This window comes from Tinamus guttatus, unplaced genomic scaffold, assembly GCF_059628265.1.
Source record: "Tinamus guttatus ecotype Peru unplaced genomic scaffold, ASM5962826v1 Tinamus_guttatus_pri_ptg000246l, whole genome shotgun sequence".
In the NCBI taxonomy this organism is placed as follows: Eukaryota; Metazoa; Chordata; class Aves; order Tinamiformes; family Tinamidae; genus Tinamus; species Tinamus guttatus.
Window position 1 is genome coordinate 3,438,260 of NW_028288780.1, and position 25,787 is coordinate 3,464,046.

At 39.7% G+C, this 25,787-nt stretch overlaps 1 protein-coding gene across 1 annotated transcript in view; it reads right to left on the bottom strand.

Annotated features, from left to right (window-relative positions):
- Nucleotides 1–693: 693 nt before the first annotated feature.
- Nucleotides 694–25,787, bottom strand: part of CHAT (choline O-acetyltransferase) — a 28,279-nt gene continuing 3,185 nt past the window's right edge. The window contains exons 3-14 of the mRNA XM_010213772.2: nucleotides 25,237–25,355; nucleotides 23,744–23,797; nucleotides 21,409–21,589; nucleotides 20,227–20,404; nucleotides 14,458–14,627; nucleotides 12,667–12,767; nucleotides 12,330–12,458; nucleotides 11,087–11,209; nucleotides 9,524–9,665; nucleotides 6,396–6,458; nucleotides 2,660–2,797; nucleotides 694–963 (exon numbers count right to left, since the gene is read on the bottom strand). Coding sequence (XP_010212074.2) covers nucleotides 694–963; nucleotides 2,660–2,797; nucleotides 6,396–6,458; nucleotides 9,524–9,665; nucleotides 11,087–11,209; nucleotides 12,330–12,458; nucleotides 12,667–12,767; nucleotides 14,458–14,627; nucleotides 20,227–20,404; nucleotides 21,409–21,589; nucleotides 23,744–23,797; nucleotides 25,237–25,355 — 1,668 coding nt within the window. The remainder of the gene's footprint in view (nucleotides 964–2,659; nucleotides 2,798–6,395; nucleotides 6,459–9,523; nucleotides 9,666–11,086; nucleotides 11,210–12,329; nucleotides 12,459–12,666; nucleotides 12,768–14,457; nucleotides 14,628–20,226; nucleotides 20,405–21,408; nucleotides 21,590–23,743; nucleotides 23,798–25,236; nucleotides 25,356–25,787) is intronic.

Here is a 25,787-nt window from a genome sequence, read left to right on the forward strand (position 1 = left end):
TGGTGCAAGTGCAAACCTGAATAAAGGCTAGCCGGTTTCTGCATTGTTTTTGAGCTGGGGAAACATGCAGATACCAATGTAATTTTCCTAAAATCTGTTGCCATTTGTAGAAATATATTAGGAATAACTTGCTGTTGTAGGTGATGTTACCGAGGTATGTCTCTTGGATATAGGAAATCTCATATAGTATTAAATACTCTTCATGCAGAATTTTAACATTTCATGGCATGAGCTTGTTATTTACAATATTATGTTCAATATTCCCGATTGAGGGGATTTTTTTTTTCGTTCACATGCAAACCTTGCAAGAATATATGTGAATGTTTTAGTACTGTTTGCAGGGGAGATCAAATCAGTGTGCCTTAGTATTTTATTCACATCATATACAAACTTATTCAATTATTTTAGATTGTAAAATGGCCTGAGTCAATTATGGTTAGAAGTGGTTGTACCACACATACTTGTGTTACTGCCCTCTTCATTTCAGCCAGTGAAACAAACCTTTTTACTGAGTCATAAGCAAGAAATGGAAGCTTTAGTATTTTATAAGGTTTAAACATGGCAACAACCTAAAACAAATTACATCTTTTGCTATACACTAATATATTACTGCTTTTATCTTGCCTTTGAACAACAGTATCATTGTTTCCTTGCAAGATGCGTTCAGGAAAACAGTTGTCATGGCCTCTTAGGCTAGGGTTTGTGGTCACTCTGTGACTGCGCGGTTGCTTCCTGTTTAGCAATTGGCTTTGCAGTGGTAGAGCTGCATTTGCTACACAGATCTCGGATTTCTAGGAGGCTTTCTTCCACAGCTTTTGCAAACATGTCAGAAGAGGTTTCTTTACAGTCTTTAAAGCTTGAGATGCAAAATAATATATGCTCTGGCTGAGGGTTATAACATGCTCCATAACCATTGGGTACCACAGGCCCGTAGCAGCAGAACATTTCCATGGTAGTTGGAACCTGGTTGGAGGGAGAAGGTAAGGAACAATTTCTGGTTAATTGGGGCATCTGAAATGCTGATTAGGATTGATGCAAAACAAACAACGCCTGCTCTCCCTCCCCCTCAATGCTGCTAGTGTTTGAAATGCTGTGAAGCACCCTTAAAGAATATGGCATCCTTCAGAAGTCCAGACCTGAAGCTGACATTTGGAAGGTAAAAACTCATCTCAGTGTAGAATTTGATTGTCAGCATTAGAAAATTGGAATCATTTGAAGTAGGTTAATGCATTTCTTTGCTCATTCTATATAGATGTTTAACAGCTATGAGCTTTATTTACTTATTATTATAGACTTTGTAAGGCTGCATGCAATTACGCATTTACATAAACTTTTTAAAGGTTTTCTTTATTTTAAGCTTGTTCAATTGAACTGATATGTGAAGGCAGTAATTGGTAACAATGTAGTTTGTCCACTTTTTAATAATCAATTATAATTGTTATGGTGTCTAAAATATATTTTAGTGCATCTAGGTACCAGCTAAAATTACATTTCTATTACACTTCAGTTTAATTATGGTATAATATTGGAGTGAAACACTTTCTGCTAAGAGAAAATAAAAGATGTGTTAGAAATCTATATGCTTCACACTTTGTGTACATGGGCCTTCAGAAATGACATTTGTTTTTTTAATGGTGTAGAACAAGCCATTAGTCCTGCTAATAGAGCCATAGAATTGTCAGATAAATTTGCTGTGCAACAGCCGAAGGCCATATAGCTATTCAGGAGCACTATTTGCTCATGGATAGTTTCTTGCAGAATTTATGTAGCAGTATGGTGGTTACACTCACTCATGTCTGAAAGCCTACAAACATTATGACAAGATCAAATTACTTATTAAGGTTTTATGCTTCAGCATGCTATTATAAGTCTTTTTTGTTGCACAGTTCCAGTCTATGCAGTTGAGTTAGTGTTTCCCTAAATGAATTCCTACATAGATTTCTTCTTTCATTAGGACTGCTCCTATATGCAGTGAAACTTTTAATTTTTAAGCTGTGTGCTGCAATGGGCTTCCCTCTTTTGAGATCATTGAATATAGAAAGTGTTGAATCTTAAAAGTATCATAGTATAGTTGAACATAACTGTACATCTATAAGTGTCTAATACATCTGTAAATCCAGATGCATGCCAGTAGAGGTTGCAGTCTGATAGGGAATAACTGAAGGCTATAGAAGATTTTAGACATAGCTACTTTTAAGGAGAAGGTTGGTTCACAACTTGGCTTTTCTCACCCAGAATGCCAGCCTGTCTGGCTTGTGGCTGTACTGTCCTGGAGAAAAGAATTCTCACTAGAGCTAGTGTCTGGTGGGGAAAGAGGAAAAGACAGGAAAAGGGAGGATACATAGTACTGAAAGAAAGGAAGGACTTGTAAAAAAAAAAAAAAATTGCTGAATTTATATGTATGCATTTCCAGAATTCGAGGGAAAGGCTTCGAGGTTTTGCATGGGAAGTAGTAACTTCAGTCAGTATTTACTGTGCTAATTTGGGGAAATGAACCACAACTGGAAAACATATCTGGAGAATTTTGCAGGCCTATTAATGCACAGTATTTTTTGTTTGTTTGTTTTTTAATCTATTGTTCCGACTGTGAATTGCAAGGTCTAAAGTACAACAATGAATTAAGTGTTGCATCAAAGACTATTGATTATGAAAAACTCACCTGGCTAGTTGAAAGGATGAATCGATTGCTTGTCAAATACGTCTCATCAGTAAATATCTCTGGCAGTTCCTTCAAGTGTTCCCGTGCCACCTCTCTCAGCCCCAGCAGGTGATTGTCTATTGCCATTCCAGTAATAGCCTGTGTACAACATGACATACGTCAACATTCGACTAAGTATGGAGGTGTGTGCCTGGCTGTTGCTGCCCAGGTTTCTGGTTGCAGTTGAGGAACTTGGCTTGAGTGGTGTAGCATGTTGCCTCAATTCGGATATTACTACAGGTAATATCTGCTGATCAATAATTAGAAGTCCATGTGGTGCTTTGAAATTGTAAGTATTAGGAAAGAGCTTGTTCTTGAGATGCGTCATGTGCTGATGTTATCGGCAGTTTTAGATGGTCATCATTTCTCACAGCTGGATATCATGGATTGGTCTTTCAGAGCTGCTGAAGGGGGGAGCATATGGGGTACAAGATCCCCTAAGGACATTTGGAATTGCCTGTGCATCACTAGGATTATATTATTAGGAGGCTCCAAAACCCCTCTAGGTTGGAATTAATCTTTTATTCCATTGCTGCCTGGCTCTGAGTCCTGGCAGGCAAAATGCATGTGATTCCATAGAATTTAGATCCAGAGAGGTCTACTACAGATCTACTGGTGTTTACAGATTAACTTAATTTGGAAGGGACTTCTGGAAGGCATCTTCTGGGGGGAAATGCCTCTCAGAGCAGGGCCACCTTCAAAGTTAGATCCAATTTCAAATATAGAACAGGTCTGCCTCGGTCTACTAGCAGCCTGCACCACTTGAGAAGACATGGAGTAGGGATAAGGATGCTTCTCTATTTAATTCATTGCCTGAACACACCAATTTCACTCCACCCAGGTCCATGTGCTGGTTTCACTAAAGAGCTGTTTTATCTCAGAGGCAGCCCTTGTTTCTAGGAGGGCATCTGAAAAGAGTAAGTGTAGGACAGCATAGATGAATGCACTGTTGCTGATTACAAGTTTTTCTCCTTGGGCTTGCTCTGCTTGGTCCTTCTGCTCTGACCAGCTACCCAGTTCCATAGACTTGAGGAATTCCTTTAGGTTTAAGATCTTTGACTTGCTAGCATATGTGATGGCTAACAGGATCAAAAGGCAATAGAGTGAATAGGCTGGCAGACGGATGGAGAGCATAATTACAGGTGTTTTGTTGCTTTAGGAAACCAATCAAAAACTGGGCAGCTGAAGAACAGGACTGAGCTGTTCTGAATGAAGAAATTGTCTCAAATGAAAAGATGCATTTAAAGTCCTCCTTTTTTCCTTCTCTTTATTTCCCAGAAGTGGCCCAAAGACTATTAGCCTCATTCTAGTTGGTGAGTGCATTGATTACAGGGGGGTAGAGCTGAGGAAGGGAATAGTTAACAAGGAATTTTGCATTATGCTGCAAATAGAGCTGATATCCCTGCGGCATGGCACAGGCCCTCTTAACAAGGGAAACAAGGGAAGGTTGGGCTTACAGAAAAGCACAAGCTTGTTTTTCCTCTTGGGAACAGACCGCTAATAAATGTCTGAAGGAGTATATAATCTTGTTTGGCATATTAAGGAATAGACACCCATGGGTGAAGGGGCTATTTGTTCATCATGCCAGATGGAGCTGGGAAGCTGCAAAAAGGAACAGCATTTACTTGTTTTTCTCATAGAGGCAAACTGGCTTGATAATCAAAGGAATGTTTTGCTATCACACAAGATTTATAAGGCTGTTAGCAATGACATTTTTGCAACATAGATCAATGTCATGTCTGAAGAGAGGCCAAGACAGGCTAACGAAATAAACTGTGAGTCAACACATAGGAAAAAAATGCTAAATTAAATTTTAGGTCTCCACATTTAAGATAGCAATGCTACTAGTAAACCCTAACAAGGGGAAATAAGATCATTAGATTGCTTTTTGCTTTATGAAGTAGATGTTTTGGTTTGCTTGGGGGCTATTACATTGCATAACACATATGATTTAGTGGGACCATGCAAGTCTTACCCTCTCTTTTGAAACCACGTCAGTTAAATTCTTTTTAACACAGTGATTTTATTTTATTTTTTTCCTGTGAGCTAAACATTGTAAAATTTTCTTGGACTGAAATGTCTTGAGGATAGAAAGGCTGCTTTGAGATAGCTCAGGTGTGATGGTTTCTTTGAGGTAAAACTTGCCTCTGCTTTAAAGAAGAAATTTAGCTTCAGCTTCTAAGATGCAAATCCTAGCGTGGTGCTTGAAAAACAAAACTTCTCCCCTGTTTATTCTGTTTCACAGACTTAGGAACAAACCCTGCCTAAACACAGCACCTCTTTAATGCTTCGAGCATGCCTGAGGAAATAGCCACTAAAAGTGAATAATTTCTTGCGTATGATGAGTATTTAAACATAATCATCAATGATTATAAATAAGAGTTTTAGTGAATTTGTTAGGCAATGGTCTGAAGCAGAACCATGGGCAGCAAATTCTCTTAATGTAACTAGTTATCAACATTTATTAATTTCCTGAGTGGTTTGAGGAAGCTGTTAGTAGATTAAGTCTGTGCTTTGTCTTGTCACAGTAGGATATGGTGAGTTACCCAGTCTGAATTCTCTAGTTTTATTCAATAGAAAACGTGTTGTATTTAACACCAAACTTTTTTTCTTCCAGTGGGAGGAATCCCTTCCTTTTCTTACATATTGCATTCAGGCCTTTAAAGGTGAGTTTCTACAGCCCTTCCTCATTGTTAATGACCAGTATTTAATGGCACCTTGGATCAGTTCTCTGCAATACGTGTCTATCTGAGGAGCTATATTCTCAGCTGCTCGCAACAGACTTAATGAAACTGTCTGCTGAGGACCAACTCCAAGATAAGGATCTCTCCTCTAGGGAGAAAGAACATAAGAAAATACGCCAATGATCAGTTTTAGGGGAGAAAAAAAAAAAAAAAAGCTTCCTGTGTGTTAGAGATTTTATGCTTCAGGTTTCAAGCTTATGTGTAACATTATATTTTATGGATCTAAATACCGGTAAAATTTGTGAATCTAGATTTTCCAGTTAGAGTTCTATCCTTCGTGCATGTTACAAGGCCGCTAAATCAGTTGCTTTTGCAGCCTTGCTTGCTGCTTTTCCTGTTAAGGCACTCGGTTGTCTACTTGCTGCTTCATCTTAGAATGCTCCATTTCGCCTTTTCTTGGCTTTCTGCATGGCTAACGTTTAATGATGATCACAAAGGGCACAGAATAAAGGGTTATTGCATCTTACTAACTTTCTGCTTTGCAAACCTTTCGATAGTTAAAAAACAAACAAACAAACAACAAACAAAACCTAGCCTTTGTTATATTTTGACTGCAGGCACTTTAAGGCAAAGGCCATTTTTGAATTGTCAATTTGTACGGCACCAAGCTTAGTGTAATCTTAATTCCTGGCTGTGATTCCTAGTTAATGACAGCAATACAAGTCATGAGTGTTTCACAGATAAACATTTGCCATGAATACGTTGTGTAAGTAAGTGCCATATTCCATGACAGTTCTAGATGAGAGAGGTTATGCCCAAGAGTGGTGGTCTTGCTACTGATGTCATATGCAGAATTTTGTCATTTGGCCTTCAGGAAAATATTTTTTCTTAAATATGTCACAGTAAACACTTTCCTATTTAGATTTGACTGCATTTTATAATGCTCAAATACTTAAAGATGGCATTGCACAAACTAACTAGTCTTTATCCAGACAAAGCAATATTTTACTTACCAAAATAGTGTAATTAGTCTGAGCTGCAATTGCATCTTTAAATCTCTGCATCTTCTCAGAATCCTGTTAGGGAATAAAAATATATCTATTATTGAACTATCTTTCAAGGAAATTGCATTCTCCATCAATTCACCAGCAACCAATAGGAAGAAATGTCAAATGCCCCTTTCTGCTTGCTCCAGTGTAAGTACTCCGAATGAATGCACCAATGCAAAGCTGTTGGAATTAAGTGTCCTGATCAGCTACAGCACTTGATGTGAGGGTTGACCAGGCTCATTGGTCATGTTCTATTTGAAGTCAAAGAAAGATTTACAGTTCATTTCCGTGGGTCTTTGGGTGTGTAGATTATTGCTAATTGAAACGCTTCATTTGAAGTAGGGAATGTAATTGCGGAGTATAATTCAGCCTTTTAAAACAGCCAGTACATCTTCTCCAGAAAGGTTTATCTGGACAATGACAGTGGTATTCATAAAAACCATTACTGATGTTTTAGTAGCTGGTCAAGAAATTACTTCTCTGAGAGAAGGGGCATCTAGAATTTTCCATGACTGCTCTACTCTTTATAGATGCTTCGTGTTTCACAAAACAAACTAGCAAATCTTGATTCCTGTCAAATGTCAGCTCTTTACATGAAAGGAACAATCCTAAGAAGTTCTGCTTTGCTATGCATCAAGTCAGATGCTTCAGTTTTGGGAGACTCTGAAACAGCCAGGAATGGCTAGGTGTGCAGATGAACAGGGAACCTTCAGCTCCAGTGAAGAATGAATGATCTTTATAATAAACATCTTTTTAGAAGCAATTCAAGGACACCATCAGGGACCCTTGAAGTACAGAGTTTATTATTTTTTGCAGGACCAGAGCCAGGCCTTAGTTTCCTTATACAGATTAAATTATCAAATGCAATCTTTAAATGTGTTTAATTTACAGCTATTCAAGCAATCTCTGAAGTGTCAGATGCTTCTTTTACAGCAGGTGTCAAATGTATGAGATATTTCTCCTGGTAGAAAATCAATCTGACTCGATCAGTCTTTGGTGACAGTTCAAGTTCTGTCTTGAAAATCACTTTTATTGACATCAGGTAGTTTTTTTTTATTTATTTTTTATTATTCATTTGATTTAGATTAATGACTGTTAACAGACAATATTTTGGGCACTTTAAGGCTGTTTAAATCAAATTATGCATCTCTCTGTCCCGCAAAAGTAGAAATGACTTCTTCACATACACAGGAAATCAGTAGGTCTAAAGAAATGGTCTTGGAAGAGAGTTCTGTTAAGCCAATTTTGTTTTTAGATGATTCTACAATCACAGTGTATACGTAGTTTGGATTGAAAGCTATTAAAATCTAAACAAATATTTTTCTACTTTAAAAGTTTGTCACAAAGACAGTCACAGATTGATTTAGATGCCATTTGCACCTGTTAGTGGATAAGAAGGCAGAAAAAATAGCAGTGGGAGGGGTTTGCATTCTGCTTGCAGCCTTTCAGAGGGAATAAAAACTTCTTTTATCCCGTTACGCTTGTTCATATGAAGCAATGGTCACAATATCACATCTAAATCATAAAATAAAAAAAAAAGAGAGAGAAATGTTGAAGCTTTTGAAGAGCTAGAGAAGTCAGAAAGTGCGGGACCAAGGAAGGTGGAAAGAGACTGTTGGAGACAGTAAGAGGAATATGGCCAGACAACGTGCCAGGACAAGCTGGCTCATCCTAGCTCTACCCCAAGCCCGTGGGGAACATGTGTTGGGACTGGAGTTTTGCCAGGTGCCTGAGTCAGGAGGGGCGGGTTTGCATGGATGGCTCCAGCTTCTCTTGGAATGCTGTTAAGGCCTGTGTTGTGGGCAGCTGAGTAGGGCATTGTGAGAGTAGATAACAAAGGCATCTTCTCATCTACTGTATGGTAGTCACTAACGTATATAGCAATATGGGCATCATTGTCTTGAGTTACCTACACCAAGTAGGAAATCACTTCAGCTTTCCTTTGAGCTGTAAATTTTAATACAGAACTTCTTCAAATCTTGTTCATTATGAGGTATGTTCTGGACTTGGTAACTTTAAGGAGATTGAAAAAGCAGTGGTCAAACAGAATACTTCTCTGGACAATTTTTTCCTCATCCTCTGATTTTAGAGCCCTTTTTACAATGTTTCATTAATTTACACCTAATTTACAGCCCAGCAGTACTTCTGGCAATCTTAGTCTAGATGCTGAGGAACATCTATGTGGGCTGTTGACGCTATAATGGGCTTTTTGTGTGAAATAATCTATATGGCAGCAGTGTGTTGCAGCTAAACATCCGCCAGGAAAATGCCCATACAGCAGTGAAGAACAGTGGATAGAAGGGGTACACAGAGACATGCTAGGGTATGCGTTCTGGAGGTGGCAGGAGGGACAGTGGCACAGGTCTGTGCAAACACTGAGACTTCAGCTGTACCTCTTCCCATGACTACGTACTTCAGAGAACGCTCGTGCTTCTGGCAAATGGATGATGGTGTCTCAAAAAACAACAAGATTTTTCATTTTTGCAAAGTGGATATCAGGATAGTTTGGAGAGCTGTTTTATTAGCTAGGTAATATCTTTTTATCGTTAAGGTTCAACTCCTTTGGGGATCCCAGAAAAATAATATTTGTCAAAAGCATGCATTTAAAATGAAAAAGGTCAGTCAGAACACTTCTACCCAAATCAAAGCATGGGAATTAGATTACTTCCCATATTTCAATATGCAGCCCAGCTATCTGTTGTAGGGAACTGGCAGGTAATTCCCCTGGCATGGCCATATAATGACCCTGAACTTCACTTGCTCAGCTTACATCTCTCCAGGGAGCAGAATTTGTCTCTGTTGATGGATCATACAGAAGATGATAGCAGGTCTAAACCCAGATGTTTTGTTTCTTATAATGCCATATTTTGGCACTTGCAAATCTGTGGGATGCTTAAGTAAAAATAAAAATACTTAAATATTTATCTTAATTGCTGATTTGCATAAAGAACAAAATCCCATAAAGTTTACTAGCCTGGCCTGTGCCTTTATGGTTTTGGTTAACAGTTAACAGCTGTTGAGATTGGGGATTGTGAATGTATTTATTTGCTTGGGGTTTTACTGGAGAAGATAGAGGAGCCAGACCAACGTACCGATAGAGCTGACTTATCATCAATCATTGCTTTTACAAAAGCAAATGCTTCTGAGGTAGCAGACCTAATATTGTCGACTCTGCCCTCATCAAATCGGCGTATGGAAGCACTTTCATAGGTAGGGACAAGTCTCCTGTGCAATCTGAGAAAATGAAATAAGAAAAAAAGAATGGTTATTTTCAAAGAATCATAAGGGCAAAAAGAAATATAGGCTCACTGTGTTTCATTGTTACAGACCTGATTTTATTTTTTGCATAGTATTCATCTTAATGTTAATAGAATTCTATAAGAAACTTAAAAAAGATGGATGCCCACTCCTTTCTAATATGAGGAGCTGCATGCCATGTATACATTTCAGTTGTACAGCACTAGTAAAAAATGACCTGCTGTGTAAAAATAAGTCTAATAAAACTAGAATTTACTGAAAGTTCTCAAGGAATATTTTATTTGTACTGCATCATAAAATAATTGTGTAATTAATCATGTACTTACAGGAATGAAATGTTTTATTTAAAACAGGAATAAATGTATGTTGTGTGTGTGTTAATACAAAAATTAAAAGAGGGAAAGGGTGCCATTTGAAACTGATTTGAACAGAAAACCCACATTGCAAATGGAATAGAGCATGTAGACTATAGTTTTAATTTGCATCCAGGTATATTTAGCTACCACCTCCATTTCAGGAAACCTGCTTTGCCTTAGCTATTTCTAGCTCAATCAGGCCTCTCAGTTATAACTAGCTGGCCTCTAAGCTTTTTGTTGCATAAATGGGATTTGTATGATGGCTGAGATCCAGATGAAAATCTTGGACCTGGTCATTGCTGGCCTTGGCTAATGGAGTATGCAAAATGTGTTGGGCATCTGTTGGTTTTGGCTAGATAAAGACCACTTCAGGATTTAATTTGACATGATAAAGATTAAGAATTATTGGTGTAATAGGCTGTTCTGCAGGAAACCATGAAGCTGATCTCTATCCTGGGCATTAATGGAAATCAGAGGGTATTATCAAATCTTGAGGTGCCCATGAAGGGAGCAGCAGTAGTTATTATCTTGTATGGGAACTCTGATGTGAGATACTGCTGTAGCATCTGTGTTATTCCCAGCAGCACAGGACATGCACGTGTGAAAGAATCTAGCTTATTGCCACTATGCCCCCGAGCTACCCAAAGGAGCCAAAGGAGCTTTTCTGCCCCATGTACTCAGCCCCTCTCGCTGCTTTGGCTGCTGTGAATGGCAGGATTGGCTGCCACTCTCTGCCTTGTCCCCTCATCCTCTTCTCTGTGTAAGGCACAGTGAGAGCAGTGGGGAGGGAGCTGGCAGGGAATCATGTATGCGGGACTAGAGAGTGGGTCAGTAGAGCAAACTGTGAGAACGGGTGAGTGCAGAGAGGACTCTGCCCTAGACCTAGGGGCAAATTCCATTTTGGCTGCTTTGTAGTCTTCGGGTAAAACTGCTCATTTCCATGCAGAAGGTCTCATGGTGAGGAAAATCTCAACCATGCTGAGCTGTCGTCAAACATCTTCTCTTGTGCTACTTTGTTTCTGAGATTTGAGTTAACCTTACCTGTAAAATGCTAGCTGAAGTGCTACTTGAATGTAGGCATCTGGACTAGTCTTTTGTTTTTTGATAAAGTCTTTTCCATAGTTCTCAAACTTGTAGACAGTAAAGTCCAGATTTGTTACTAACCTGGAAAACAAGCAGAGATGGTTACCATGAGGGGCAATGCAAAATTCTCCTGTTACATTTGTTTTGCAGATAAAACCCAGATAACATTTTATGCCTGTACCCACTCTGAGATGAACGGGCTTCTATTCTGCAAATGGTCAAAAATGCTGCTGGTGACTTATTCCCACTAACTTTTACTCATACAGGTTCTAGACTGGGTTTGTCATCTGCAGCCCTGACATGAGCTGTGGCTCTCAGATCATTCAATTCCTTCCAGTGAAACTTTTTTTTTTCCTCTGATGTTTCCTCTTCTGAGGCCTAAGACAGGGACTCTTTTGTTCTCACCAATTTCTGAGAAATTTGTGTAAGAAGGTGAAGGCAGTAAGTTTCTTTCAGTGCTTCTATTTGAAGGAATTATAGCTTTATTTAAAAAACACGAAAAATTACTCCATATCCTGAATATTTTTATAATCTCATGCATACTTTTAGTCACTTTAAGGCCTCATTTAGGGTGATCACACTGGACAAACTAAGAGCTAATCATGTGTATAATGTTGATTTTTTTATAGAAAATTGCAAAAAAGGACTGAGTGTCAAAATGAAGTCATTTGGAAGAAAATCTCCCATTGCCATGATGCCCATCCCCAAAATCATGCAAATATGTTGCAGTGTTGAAACCCAGTCAGAAGAACTAACCTTTGTAGCAACAGCATGGATGTAAACAAATTAGATAACTGAATTCAAATATTTTATTCAAACCAGCTGTGTTCTACTTGTCCTGTATATGCATTTCCATTAGTCTGATTTCTGCTTTAATCGGGTCAAACTACATACCCATAAAACCAGAGTTTGCATCCCTGCAAATAGAGAAGGTCTTTTCAACTGCTTTTCCGGTGATCCTTAGCTTTTGTAATATTTACATGAAAGCAACACAGGGCTAGTGCAATTCCTGAATACTGTGCATTAATTCCACACGGACCCCATTCTGAAAAGAGCTGCTAAGTAACTGCTGCTTTGGGAAGAGTCAGAGACGTGGGAAGGCAAGGGGAGTGTTGTAAGAGGAAACACCTTCCTGAACATGCTGTGCTGGGTAGTTCCCCGTTCACATTCATCCTTCAGAAAAATGAGAAATCTCTGTTACCTTTGCAGTTTTTCAGCTGATGATGCCAAGTGTGCCTGAATTTCAGGGCAACATTTCCATCTCAGTCTCCGTGGAGCAGGAAGCTCGCTCACTGAGTCAGCACGGACTAATTTCTTGGAGCTTTCTTTCCTATTAATATGTGAGAGAAAATGCATTAAGGTCATAGCAATAATCTATTTGTTAAATTGTGCTTTCTTAGTGGTTTGCTGGTTAATGACGGGTGTCTAATGGTTGAATATGGATTAGGGTGGCCCCGAGTTGCTGGAGGGAGTTGATGCTAATAGAGGATCCCCTAGGCTTAGAGCGGGCACAGTAGCTGCAGGGAAAGGGGACTCACATGTGCTTGAGCAAATGTTCCGTGCACTGCACCAGGACGATGCCATCGAAAGGGGAATGCTCACACACGGTTCCGCACACTCCGTCTCTTCCTACTACAAACTAAGCAAGGGAAAAAACAAAATATGGTAGTGAATGTATCACATTCTGGATACGTTATCCATGGGAGCAACCCAACTTGACAAGAAATACTGTCATTCTTATGTGGTTTTCTTATTGATCATGTCAGGAAATTCCTTGACTAATTCCTTGACTTACAGATCCAGATGTGTAGATACAAATGACAGTGGGAGAATCTTAGATCCTTTTTATGCTGATATTTGGGAGGGTGTGAACTTTACCAATGCCCATTTGCCCATTGAGACAAAACTTCAACTTATCTACATGTTCCTTGTACTTTTTCTGGTATTTTTTCACTTCTTTTAAACTGCCTTTGGACGGACTTCTCCCATTCAACTCACTGTTCATTTGTATCACCCTGATGTATCCAGTCTCCCTGGTTCGTAGTAGGTCTCATGAAGATTCTCATAGGGGATGAATTGTAAGTGACACAAAAGATTTTACCTGGACCTTCCTCATTGTGCTGCCTCACTGCACAATTAGAGAAGAATGTGGAGGGGAAAAAAACAGATCTTATTGTGGGAATATAAACTTTACTGTGGGAAATTCCTTTATCATCTGCATTTGCATGGAGAAAAGATAGGATTTTCCTCTTCCTAAGAATTTCTATTTACCTTTGATCTATGACTAGCTTGAATACATCTGTTTGGGTGAATCCCTCATATACACCTTGCAAATGTATTTCCTTTCTGTCTCCTTTTGATAATGAATAGGAAGAAAATGTTTATTGCCACTTGTTTGAAACCTCTCTACTAGTGGCCCTGAAAATAACAGAAGATTCTAATTAATGACAAATGGTTCATTCTTTAAAAACATAATGTTTGAATCTGCTAATAATTTATTTACTGTGGCATAAATCAGGAATGACTCCTGAAATAGATTTGCACTGGGTTGGCTGGTGCAAGTAAAATTAGTTTAGCATGTTGATGCTTTTAGGTATGGCAAGAGCAAAAAGCATTGCGCAAGCAGTGTATCAGTCAGAGGCTTTTTTTTCAATTTTTCATGAGGTGTCACCAGTGTTGACAGTTGGAGATTAATACATTGTTCACCCTGGCTCTACTGCAATATGTGAAAATAACTGTGTGACACTTTAAAATCTGACAATCAAAATGTGATTGGGAAAGCAGCTTGAGAAATCAGCACTTCCAAGAAAGCTTTGACAAGAATGTCATTAAATGAATAAACAGTCTGTTAAGTGAGAACCTAATACTAGCTTAAGCACATGCTGGATTGTAAACAGTAGTATTTCTAGGGCCCCAGGAACCAGTGTGCGGAGAGAGAGCAGAGAAAGCTATTCTGTTTTGCTTCTTTGTTTTAAGTTCCTAGTCCAGCTTTTTTTTCTGTCTTTTGATTGTGCAGAAGTAAATGCCTGCAGTTGCTATCAGCTGTCTACCTCTCTGTCCATCTCTGTATATGTCTAGCTCCTCATGTGCAAAGGTCAATGTCACAGAAGGTGGAGGTGTTGGAAAAGGCCCCCTGGTGCTAGCAAGGCACCAGGTCTGCCTGCTTCCCCTGCCTGCTCTGGCTGGCAGCCATCAAACGGCTCTGCTCTCAACACCAGCACCTCTTTCACTTGTTCTTGTGCCACCTTCTTCTTTCTCCCACTTGAGTCACAGTAGCCTCTGCCCCAGGGCAGCGTAAGTCCCTTGTTGCATGCAAGTGAGGTTGTTACCTGCATAGGTTTGTCATACCAACGATTGGCCCCATTTTTGTGGTAGCCTCCCCCGTGGAGCAGTTGCAGTGCCCTGTTTGTGTCGTTGAGCTCCACGCCACTTGGGCTGTCCAGGCACACCAGGCATATGCACCGTTCAATCATGTCGAGAGAGTCGCGGTTAGTGGAGTCTGGGGACAAAACAGTGAGATGTTCACATGCTGTTATTCGCCCTCAGCCCTGCCCAGGGAGCCCCGCTGTTGTGCACAGCCTTTGAGAGCTCCCCCTGCCTCTGCAATGAGCTGCTGTCACTGCAGAGCTCTGCCAAGAACAGAACGCCTGGGTGCAAGGAAATGTTGCACCAAGGAATTGGTGCGTTAACTTTTGCAATATATCTGCATCTCTTTCATGTAATTCAATAATATCCACTTTCTTGTTCTGCCTTTAATTTCCTAAAGTAATTATATTGCAACATAGAGCCATGTTGCTTTTAAAACAAGCAATACTTAATTTATATGTAACAGCTGGAGAAAGGGCATAGGGAGTTTCAGAGCTCGTAGTATTGCTACACTACCACAGTATTCCTCTGTGAAACAGCAGGGCCCTGTGTGGTTTTGTGCTGTTCTTCCAGTAAAACCCTTTTGTGGACAAGGATCTCTGCCCATCACTGATCATGCCTTGTGTTTTAAAGAAACAGCCTTGGACTGAGTGTATTGCGTATTTCTCACAAGGAAGGGAACATCACCAGGCAAAGCTGTGAGATTTCAGTTTTTGACGTGGTATTGCCAAAACCTGTGTGCTGCCATGCTCCCCTTCCCACTGTCACTGATGCACTTGTAAGTAAATGGTGCTTTTCCTGGACTCTGTCCATGCTGCTTTTTCATAACCTGTTTCTCCTGCTTTTACACATGGACTCCAAAGGCTATTTTTACATTAATCTCAACACGTTTTCCCTTAGTTGTGATGTATTTACCGGTTATTTTGTCTCAGTTTCTTTAACTTAGAAATATTGAGAAGGTAAAGGTTTGTTGTGCTTTAGAGGGCCCATTTGAGGCATGAGAAGTATTTAATTGTGAGCATTTAATCTAGTTTTTAGCTGAAAGGAGAAATTGTGTAGAACCTGTAACAGAGACTTCTATTCAAAGACATAAAACATCATGAATTGCTGTTAAATGCTGGTTAAAAAGATCAAGTAAAAAAAGGCTTTCAAACATTAACTTAATCCTTCCATTCTTAACATATCATCTTTCATCTGTTGGTTTTGCTAGTGTTTGATGAAAGTATTTGTGTTTGAAAATGTAATTAGCTGAAGGTGTGTATTCAGATTGATCAAAGCTTCTTTCAAGTCTATGCTAAGACCAACAGATCTGCATGGGATTTGGAGGATGATTTTAGCTGAAGGAATAGAAAAATATTTAAAATTAAACAATTCAAATTTGTCTTTGACATACGGAGTCTTTTCAAAATGTGCATGTTTTTAGTTTTTGCAAATATGAAGAGCAGTTCCACCCTCTGAAAAAGCAAAGATTTTCATTTTTCCCTGTATTTTTAAAATAAGAAAAAATGTTCCTCCTAGAAATCAATAAAATAGGTTAATAAGGAGCTATAGCAGTTAGATACTTCTCGTCCAGACTAATTCTCCAGGTGCTCTGCAGTAAAAATAAATAAATAAAAAAGCAAGAAACAAAAAGGAAGGTAGGAGAAGGAGAGGGGTGATAGACCCGGCTGAGAAAGAAGCGAGCTGTGGGTTAGCGTAAGGCACTATCTGTCTTTGTCCAGCAGCTCCTGCGGGGAAGCGTTGGCAACTGAGAAGCTAAAGTGCCAGAAGGGCCAGAGTGGAGCCTGTGGGACAGGGGACCCTTGAGCACAGGAACAGAGGCTGTAACTTGCAGCCCACCAAAACCTGAGCTGGCCTGGTACAGGTAGTTAAACTGAGCTTTATGAGCTCCCTTCTTACCAGGGATCTGCATCTCCGTACCACATGTGAAACACTATCTCTGGGAAACTGCATGGCTTTCAGGAGCTTTATGAGGGAGAAGAAATGTCCCCAGCTCCTTAGCCACAGAACCCTTTTCGCGTATGGCACTTGGAGGGCTGATAGTGGTTATGGTATTTCTTTCATTGATGCTATGGGTACATCAATACAAAGTCTGAGTTGATCCTCAAGGATGGAAATGGCCACATATTGATTGGCTTCAGGGACTTTGGGGATGGATCTCTTCAAGGAAAGATTGGTTGGATAGTGATTTACAAATTGCTACAGTTTGCTTAGGGTTCTGCTTTATGTTATCAGATAGATTTTGTATATGTTTCATTGTGGCTGCTGCCCACACAGATGTGAAGCCCTTATTCTGACATATGGCTTCAGGATAGCTTGAGTCAACATATTAGAGTGAATAAAATTAAACTCTGCTGGAAATAGAAATCTATCACAAAGATGCCCTTACAGGAGGGGGAAAAAAAAAAAAAAAGAAAAGTTGATCAAACACTGACAAGAATCTCATGTAAAGCAGACAGTGAACTGCACAAGGATTTGTGAACCATGACTTGGGATGAGAAACAAATATTTCCAGATGGAGTTGAAACAGAGGGAGAAGCACCTGAAGTCCTGCAAGATATACTTTTCCTTCTTTTCTTTACAATTCACACAGCTGCATTGAATTGGCAAGTCTGTTTTTGCTAGTTGCTGGTTTTTTAATACCAAAGCATGAGAAGAATGCCCTGGGACAAATTCAGATGCACTGTGCCTTGTGTGATCTCCTTACATCAGTAGAAACTCAGTTCCTTACACAGTTCCTCTATTTAGAAGAATGGATTACTTCTGCAGTTAAAATAATTATAAACCAGGTAGGGCAGAGATTGTTAGAATTCATTTGAAATCTTTTGAGGCTGTAGGACCTATCTGCTACCTATGGATCTATGCAAGCCCATGTATGTATCCCCTTTATGACATTTGCAGAGCACTGTATGGGGCACCTCCTTCCCAAACTGTCCTTTCTTTTCCCCTCCAGGAGCAATTGCAGACAGGCGCTTCAACCTCACATTGCTCCTCAGGACTCTTCTTTCTCCTTGTTATTGTCACAAGAACATTTTACCACAGTCATTTTAAAAGGATGTGTTAATATCCATGTATTCATGTGGAACATCATCATGCTATATAATGGAGGACCTTCGCTAATCTGAGTAGCCCAGGATGCAATTGCTACTTTGATTATGGAAGACACATCACTGTGCTGTGATTCGTGCTAGTGTGGGGTTTTTTTCCAGCCATACAACAGAGTTGGTTTCCTTCTTCACTGAAATGAATATTTTGACAAATGCCAAGTAATCTAGACATAGCCATTTTAGAGCTGTTTCTGCTACTTTGGGCTATTTTTTTTTTCTTTAAGGTGATCTAGGATTACTAATGTGACTTTGCTGCAAGTTACAAGGCAGTCACTGCTTTACTTAAAGACATGCCTGAAAATAAATTATAAGGTGTGTATTTTAGTTTCCACTAAAATACAGGCATCTGTTTCTTTCCTGTTGTGCAAAATAAAAGGATGCAGAGGGGGAAGCCTAAAAATGAAACATCATGTACATGCTCAGAGAGTGAAAAGCAAGTATCAGTATTGTTTAAATCTTATGTTTTGTTTTGCTTTCTGCACATTGAGAATGACTCACGGATTTATATTCAAGTTAGAGAACTTTCCAGGTCAAACTAAGTGCTAACAAAATGATGGTCTGAAATTACCACTCCTCGCATTGTAACTGCTCTGTTGAATTCACTGACTTGCAAAATTGAGTTCACTGACTGCAAACCTGGTACTGGTTAAAACAGCTGGTAATTTTATTGTCCGATTGGAAGCACATTGTGATCAAAGAATGAGTTATTTGTTGTGGATGGGGAGCAATAAGAATGAATGAAATGCTACGTGGGTGGAAAAAAGTATCCTCTGCAAACGTGTAAAACAAAAGTGCATCCGAGTGCAGTGTGTACAGTGAGTGGAAATTAAAAGTTGAATGAGAAACAGATAGAACAAAAATGTACAAACAGAAAATGAAGCAAAAGCGTTCATGATTTAAATGAAACATGCTTTTTTTTTTCTATAGAAGAGTATGATTTTGAACAAAGATTTTCTCATTTTTTATTTAATCATATTTTCTAATAGAGGTTCTTTGAAGCTGGTGATACTCCCCTGAAATTCAGGAAATTCTATGGAATACAGTGATCTTTAATCCACCTCCAAAATAAACTCTCTAGGTATTCACAGCTAAGTATCTATTGATTAGAACATGAGCATGTTTCTACTGAGACTAGCCGTTTCATTGCCGAGCATTTTGGAGAAATAGCTTCCAGTGCCAACCCAGGAGAATCTGAGAGAGGTGACGTTCTTGAACATAAATAGATTTTAGCATTGATGAATTGTATCAAACCTGACAGTCCTTGAATATCTGATTTCCTTGTGCACAGAGTGGGTCCCATTGCTTTAAGAGAGGCTGGCTACGAGGGTCCTTGGAGTCAAGTCTCTTACAGAGACAATGTTTCTGAGAGCTTTTAGCTATGAAGTACATTGTACCAGAATTCATCAGTACAAACATTAATTGGTTTAAGAGTGTCATCTGCTGCAAATTGCTTTGGGTTGGAAGCTCGTCTTTTTACTGGAATAACAGTGATATTTCCTCAGTTAACTTCCTTGGAAGTTACTGCGATATCAAGTGATTGAGCATGAGAAAAGTGCTATGGGATATGCGCTGTGCAGTTCTTTAAACATGCGTGTTTCAAGAAGGCCAGAGAGTCAGAGTCTTCTGGTTTATTCCTTGTGGTACACTAATTATAGACTATGCAGTCTTTAGAAGAGGTAATATTATATCCAGTGTCTACTGTTAAACTGTAGTAATGGTCAGAACTGCATATGTATGAAATATGTATAAAATAATTATAAGCACAGATAAATTTGAATAAGAAAAGGAAGTACTTCCTTGGGATGCTAAAAATATTTTAAGACCGTTGACAGCTCGTGTATGTTCCAGGGCATTGGTAAAACAGCAGTATTTTCTATAGGATGGCTGAGTTTGGGATAAAGAGGTGAGTTAACATTTTTCTGAGAGGAAAACTTAATACCTAGGTCATCTGAAGTGGCATAAAAGAGGGAGTTTACACCAGTTAGTTTCAAGGTGAAATATTATAAGATGTGAAGTAATAGAGGAGAAAAATCCCACTCATTATCATGGCCCGTCATCCAAAGCATTCAAGAGCACTAAGTGCTATCAAAAGAGACAGGTAGCTGTCCCCAGATAACGGTGGGTTTCACCTTTCCTAGATACTCGTTTATGATTTGGATGCATCAGTTTCTGTCTTTCTCCATTTACCTCAGAGAGTACACTACTAGCTTCAATAGATGCTCAACTTTTAGATAACTTAGATGAGATGAAAAATGCCAGGTAGTTGCTAAAAACTAGAGGATGTGTCATTCCCATTGGTACGTAACGGATATGAAGAAAGAGACAAATCACAAAATCTGATGTAATGTAATTTATGTGATGAAAAACAGAGAATGGAGCAAGAGGCATTTACATGGTATAACACCTGAACATACACAGCCAAGGGTGCAGACCATGCCTGTTGCTTCTCTATAAGCTACTGCTGAACATTGACAGGCACTGAGTTTCTTCCTGCTAGAAAAATTAAGCAGTGAGGCTGCAGTTTCAGTCATATATTTGCTGTAAGGCTTACTGCCAGCAAAAAAAGGCAATGATGGTGAGGAGGAAGAAGATGAAGAAGAGAAAGCTGGAATTACTGCTGCTAACCTTTCATAAGGATCGTCCTGGCCTGTGCCCATTCTGTTCTTCCATCTGTCGTCAGTAAGCCGATTGGAGGCAACATTTCCTCTTCGTTCTCTGCCATTCTGGCTATCTTTCGTAACTGAGTGAAAAGGTCTCCCTCACTGAGGCGACGGAAATTAATGACAACATCCAAAACAAAAAACTGCAAAGGAACAGCAGAAGTCAGAACAGTCGCAAATTGGTGGAATGGAGCCCCCACTAATCAACACCTCGCCTTAGCCTGGATCTCCTCAAGGTGCTGAAGTCCTGCCAAGAAAGCCAGACCTGAGGGCAAAGGAAGGCACCAACTCTGGGACTGGCTCAGGCCTTACCCCACTGCCTTTACAGCAGGGGAGCTCCAGTGGCTGTAGAGGATTGGATATCAGAGCCAAATAAAGCATATGTTATTTGAATAAGAATTAAAACATTTGAGGAGATAGTCAGGAAGCATGTAAATAATTTCCAGAGTATTATTTGTTTAGAGAAAAACATAACCAAGCTTCCCTCTGAGATGAAGAAGAAGCTTTTGGGGAGAAGGGACTCACCAGAATCCATTTCTTCTTTAGAGGAGTCTGTAGGTACTGCAAATATGGAACCATGTGCATGTGCTCTGCTCAGGCAAGATGCTCTGTTGCCTGGCAGCATTAACTGCTGTGGCAGACTTCCCCTCTACTGCTTCAGCATTTCTGCTTCTACCTGTGTGAATTTGTGCAGACATAGCTCAGGGACCCCTGAAAGGGCTGGTGCTGCACGTGCCATGCATTGTATGCCCATACTTATCTGTCAAGAGATGAGCATTTCCAGCAAATGCACTCTAATAGGTTTTTTTTCTTCTGTGGTTTTCTCCGTGTTTAATAAACATTTTTGTTTGAATGAGAAAGCAGATGAATTCTGCCACATTCCTCCTTTCTGCATCAGTGTACTCGGAACATAATGTGGGGTAAGGACAAAAAGTGCTGCAGAAGCATCTTTTGGAAATGTTGACAGTGAATCGTTGGTAAGAATCAAACAAGGCTCCAGTGAGCTTGTATGTAGCACGCTAATCGTGTTCCTGGGCAGTGATTGGATTAGGTTGCTCGTGAGTGAATATAATCCAACTGAAGGGACATAGGAACGTATATTTAAAAAAAAAAAAAAAAAGAAAAGAAAAAAAGAGCACCCATTTACCTGATTGTTACAAGCAACAATGATATGTTCAGGTTCTGGCATTACACTGCTTTTCTGGGCCACAAGAGTGTCTTTGGTATGTCCTGGAAGACGATAGGAAGAAAAGAGTCCATAGTATTGCTTCATACAGAGAGGATGACCAGACAGCTGTCCACGAGCAAAATCAACAGGTAAAGCATGGCTGGAGAGAGAGACGGGGAAAAACAAAGCCAGAGGAAAAGAGGGGAGAGAGACAGAAAGGAAAAGAAATCTAATCTGTCCTTTGTTCTATTACAATTAGATCAGGTATAACACAAATTGAATAATAAAACAAGATTACAGTTATAAGAGAAATAGATAAATTCCCATACCAAAGTTAAATACATCATTCCTGGCAGCCTCGTGCATATTCATTAAGGACTTGCATTATCGTCTTGTGGAAATGGAAAGAGTAACAGGTCATGAACTGCTCTACAATGTGAGTGGGAAGCCAGTTTAGAAGGGACCCCTGAAACTTGGCTGGAGGGAAATCAGCAGAAGCGCTGGAAAAGATGTAGCACTTAGGCAGAAATACTGGCAAAATTCAGTACAAATCACAGAAGGCTTGCACTGCCAGGGTGGTTAGAGTGGTTTCTGATGGATGGAACAGGCTGGACAATACAGAGGTGTTATCACAATTATGGTTATGGATTGTAAAGTGCGCTGCTGACACTGCAGCGGGAGCACTGTCACTTGGGCGGGGATGCAGGGACATCAGATGGAAGAAGATATTGTGATAAAGTTTTCCTTCAACAAAAGAGGACTATGCTTCCCACTGACTAGAGAGGGATGGGGCAGAGACATACCAGGAGGATTACTGTGCAACAGCTCGTACTGGATCCTGCTTTATACTCAGTTATCTTGTTAAACTGTTAAAATTTCTAAAACAGGAATATTTTCCCAGTTGCTGGCCCTGTGAAACTTCGTATCACTTCATTTTACAGTGACATGTTTGTCTTAGTTCTTATTATTTGAGCAAGTTAGGCTTTATTTGAAATGCTTAGTCCTGGCACCTATATGGAGTATCTGCACAGATGGAGTTTTAGGCTGAGATTTTGTGCATGCTGCATGTTGAAAGGGCCAAGAGAAGCTAGGAGTACAGTAATGGTTAGAGGCTTTACCAGTGACATAAGGAGGTGAAAATGTAATTATGGTGAGGAAACAGAAGGGTCATAAGCAAACATCAGTAACTATGAGCACACTGTAGTGAGGAACTACTGACAAATGTGAGGATGTTTAGTCTTTGGATCTAGATCAATGAGATCAAAATAATAAGAATTTAAATTATCCCTTGGTTAAGCAATGTGCTTTCTTATCTTGGATGCTATCATGTAGAGAAGCAGTGAACTAGGTTAGTGTGCAGTAGCACACCACGATATGTCACTGGTGGGCTTTGCAGTTTCGTGGCATTTCTTGGACCACAGCAGATGTTCTTGAATATGCACTCAAATATGTACCTTTTCTCTGCTTTTGGAGGGATTGTCAGACTTTGAACTGAAAAGTTGAACAGCCCCTTCCTATTTCTTTGATCTAATTTGTAAATGTTTAGAGCTATGATATTTAATAGGGATTTTGCCTTCCATCCAAATAGATGTTATCTGTAGCATACGATGTGGGTATCCTGTACTTCAGAGAGGAAAGCAATGCCTCTTCCACTCAGTTCCATGTCTGTTGTGCCCAGCTCCACATTATTTTTATTCTTCAGACAGCAGTGATATCAGCAGTAATTTTGGAAAATAGTAAGTGAAGGTTTTAAATGTGTTACAAGCTACGTTATGCAGGCTGTCCCTCTGCTCTGTTTAGGCCCAGAAAGATAATAATTATCTTTTTAAAAAAAAAAATAATAATTTATTAGTTACTGAACTTGAGTGTCTGTGATAAGGTATTTTCCTCCTGGTGTGTAATTCTTTCTTTCTGGAGGGGTGGGGAGCTAATATTCAAAACGTAGGGTACAGTATCTGTGAAAGAGTGCCCAGCCTGACAGTTATCGGGTACCTGAGGGCATTGGCTTTGTCTGGGGCCAAGGAGCACACATTTCTTGGAGTAATCTCCATAGGTTTGTAGGCAAACTTGGGCCTGAACTGCACATTTGAAAACAGTGACTACCACCCATCAAAAAACCTTTTCTGACCCACTAGACTGCAGTAATAAAGCAGAAGGCCTATGAAAAAGTGCTGAGGCAGCCATGCCTCATCCCCACCCTCCCAAAAGCCGGCACGGCCCCATGCAGCCCAACTGCGGGCATGTCGGAGCACCTCGGAATCAGCACAAGGCGTGCTGAAGCTCCAAACAGCCGCAAGCCTGCCAAGCTACTTACGTGTCCAGTAAAGCTTTATAGTCTTGCACTCCTGAAATGAGATTGGCAGCAAACCTGCAAGCACAAGACAGAAGTGACATCAGTGTTTTTGTCATTCAGCAACATAGGGCCATTTCCAAGAGACCGAGGAGAGTCTGAATGATTGATTAGGCAGCGTAAGGAGAGAGTCTTGTCAAGAAGAGCCCCTTAACACCCCCCCCCCACTTCCCCAAAATTAATTTATGTCAAGAGAAATATGAAATGCTAGAAAACATTCAAGCAATGGTTAAACAGAACGACCACAGGAGGAAGCCTGAAAGCAGTTATTCAAAGAATGGGAGCAGACACTGAATATTTAGCAGGATCCTCAACATGGGTTTCGGTATGAACACTCAAAAGCTGTCCAATTTATTAGAGTACTTCCTGTCCTAAGCAGATACACTTTCTGCAGAGCTGTGGACAGGTGTATTATTTCCTGACACTGCCCATTTGCACGGAGTCTGAATGGGAGGCTCTGAGAAAAATGTTTCCTTATTATAGTATGTCCATTAGAAAATGCAAAGCAGAGGTTTTTAGAAAGAAGTCATGTGCACAATAAATTTAGTCAGTAATGAATAGAAGCTTTTATAGTTACATTTAGAGTAAAGCAAAAAGATCCATTGGCTGTCTTATGTAAAATGTTAAAATAACACATATCATCTTCAAGGTTCTGGCTGTTTTATAATAACATAAATTCATGTGCAGTTAATTCTTTCCGTAATGAGCAGCTGGAGAGTGCTAAAAGCAAAGAGAAAATTGCACTATATATAGGTAAATTTGATTTGGTTTACTGCTTAAAAGGTGAAAATGTTTTGGCAAGGGCTAAAAAATGGAATCCTGGAGAGGTGTCTGGAGAGGTATATTATATTCTTGGCTACTTGTTTGCCTTTTCACTTTTTAAATGATTGTAGCCACTCATAACATTTAAAAGTATAGAGATCAACCCAGGGACTGGGAACAAGGGGTCTGATGGAAATCATGGGAGAGGGGAGAGATGATTTCTGAATTCTCTCTTCACTCCCACTGTTGTTTCTGGTTGCTTTCAGGTTGCTTGAAGAGACAGTTCAGTGCTAGTGTGATCTTTCCGGTCTGCAGGGTGAGTAGGAGTCACGGTGAGGGTGTGTTAAAGATTGTTTTTCTTTGAACAATGTGCCAGGAATCTGCATTTCTTTTTCACAGCAAGAAATGGTTTACTTCAGTCATACAAAGAATTGCTTTGCAAATATTTCTTTAAAAAATGATACAAGTTTGCATTTTTTTCCCAATGCAATAAATGTAATAGTAATGGCACTTTTACTTTGGAATTTCAGTATCAGTAACTCCAGAAACACTGCCCTCAGCCAGCAGGCTTACTGGGGAATCATTTAATTGTAATAGCCCTTATTTTTTAATGACATTTGATTGTTTCTTTGCCAAAGCAATGCATTTAAAATATCCTTTCATTTACCAAAAGCTGCGAAGTCTTAGTACATTACCTCAGCTGGTCATTTACATCCTTGAAACACTGACGAGCAAAAATAATCGCTGGGCTAGAATTGACTGGCAGAGCTAGCCGGTTGTTGAGGTACATGTCATCCAGCCAGTAGTTAAACACCTAAGGGAAGGGACAGAAGACGTTACAGCCACAGAAAGGCAGCCTGTGTGCGGGAAGTGCCTGGTGCACTCTCTGTCAGGGCTCTGATTAATGGAGCCACTGAGCTTCTTCAGCCCAGGCTTTCTGACCCGAGCTGAAATCAGCTGCAATTCCATAATCCTATTTTTTAGTCAGTGGCAATTTACATTGTGTTCCATTAAAAATGAAACAACTCCCATAATGTGGTAGGTTTTTTTGTTGTTGTTTCTCTCTGCAACAACAAAAGTTTTTGAGTACAAGATACTAATTACTGAGTCCTGAAGAGTGTTTAACGTATATCAGGAGGTGGACAGAATTTTACTAGTGGTGGCTAGTGGTTTCCTGATGGGGCTGTAAATATTTGTTGATAATGCTCTGTTAGCCCTCAAATACCATCACGGTGTAGCTGAACAC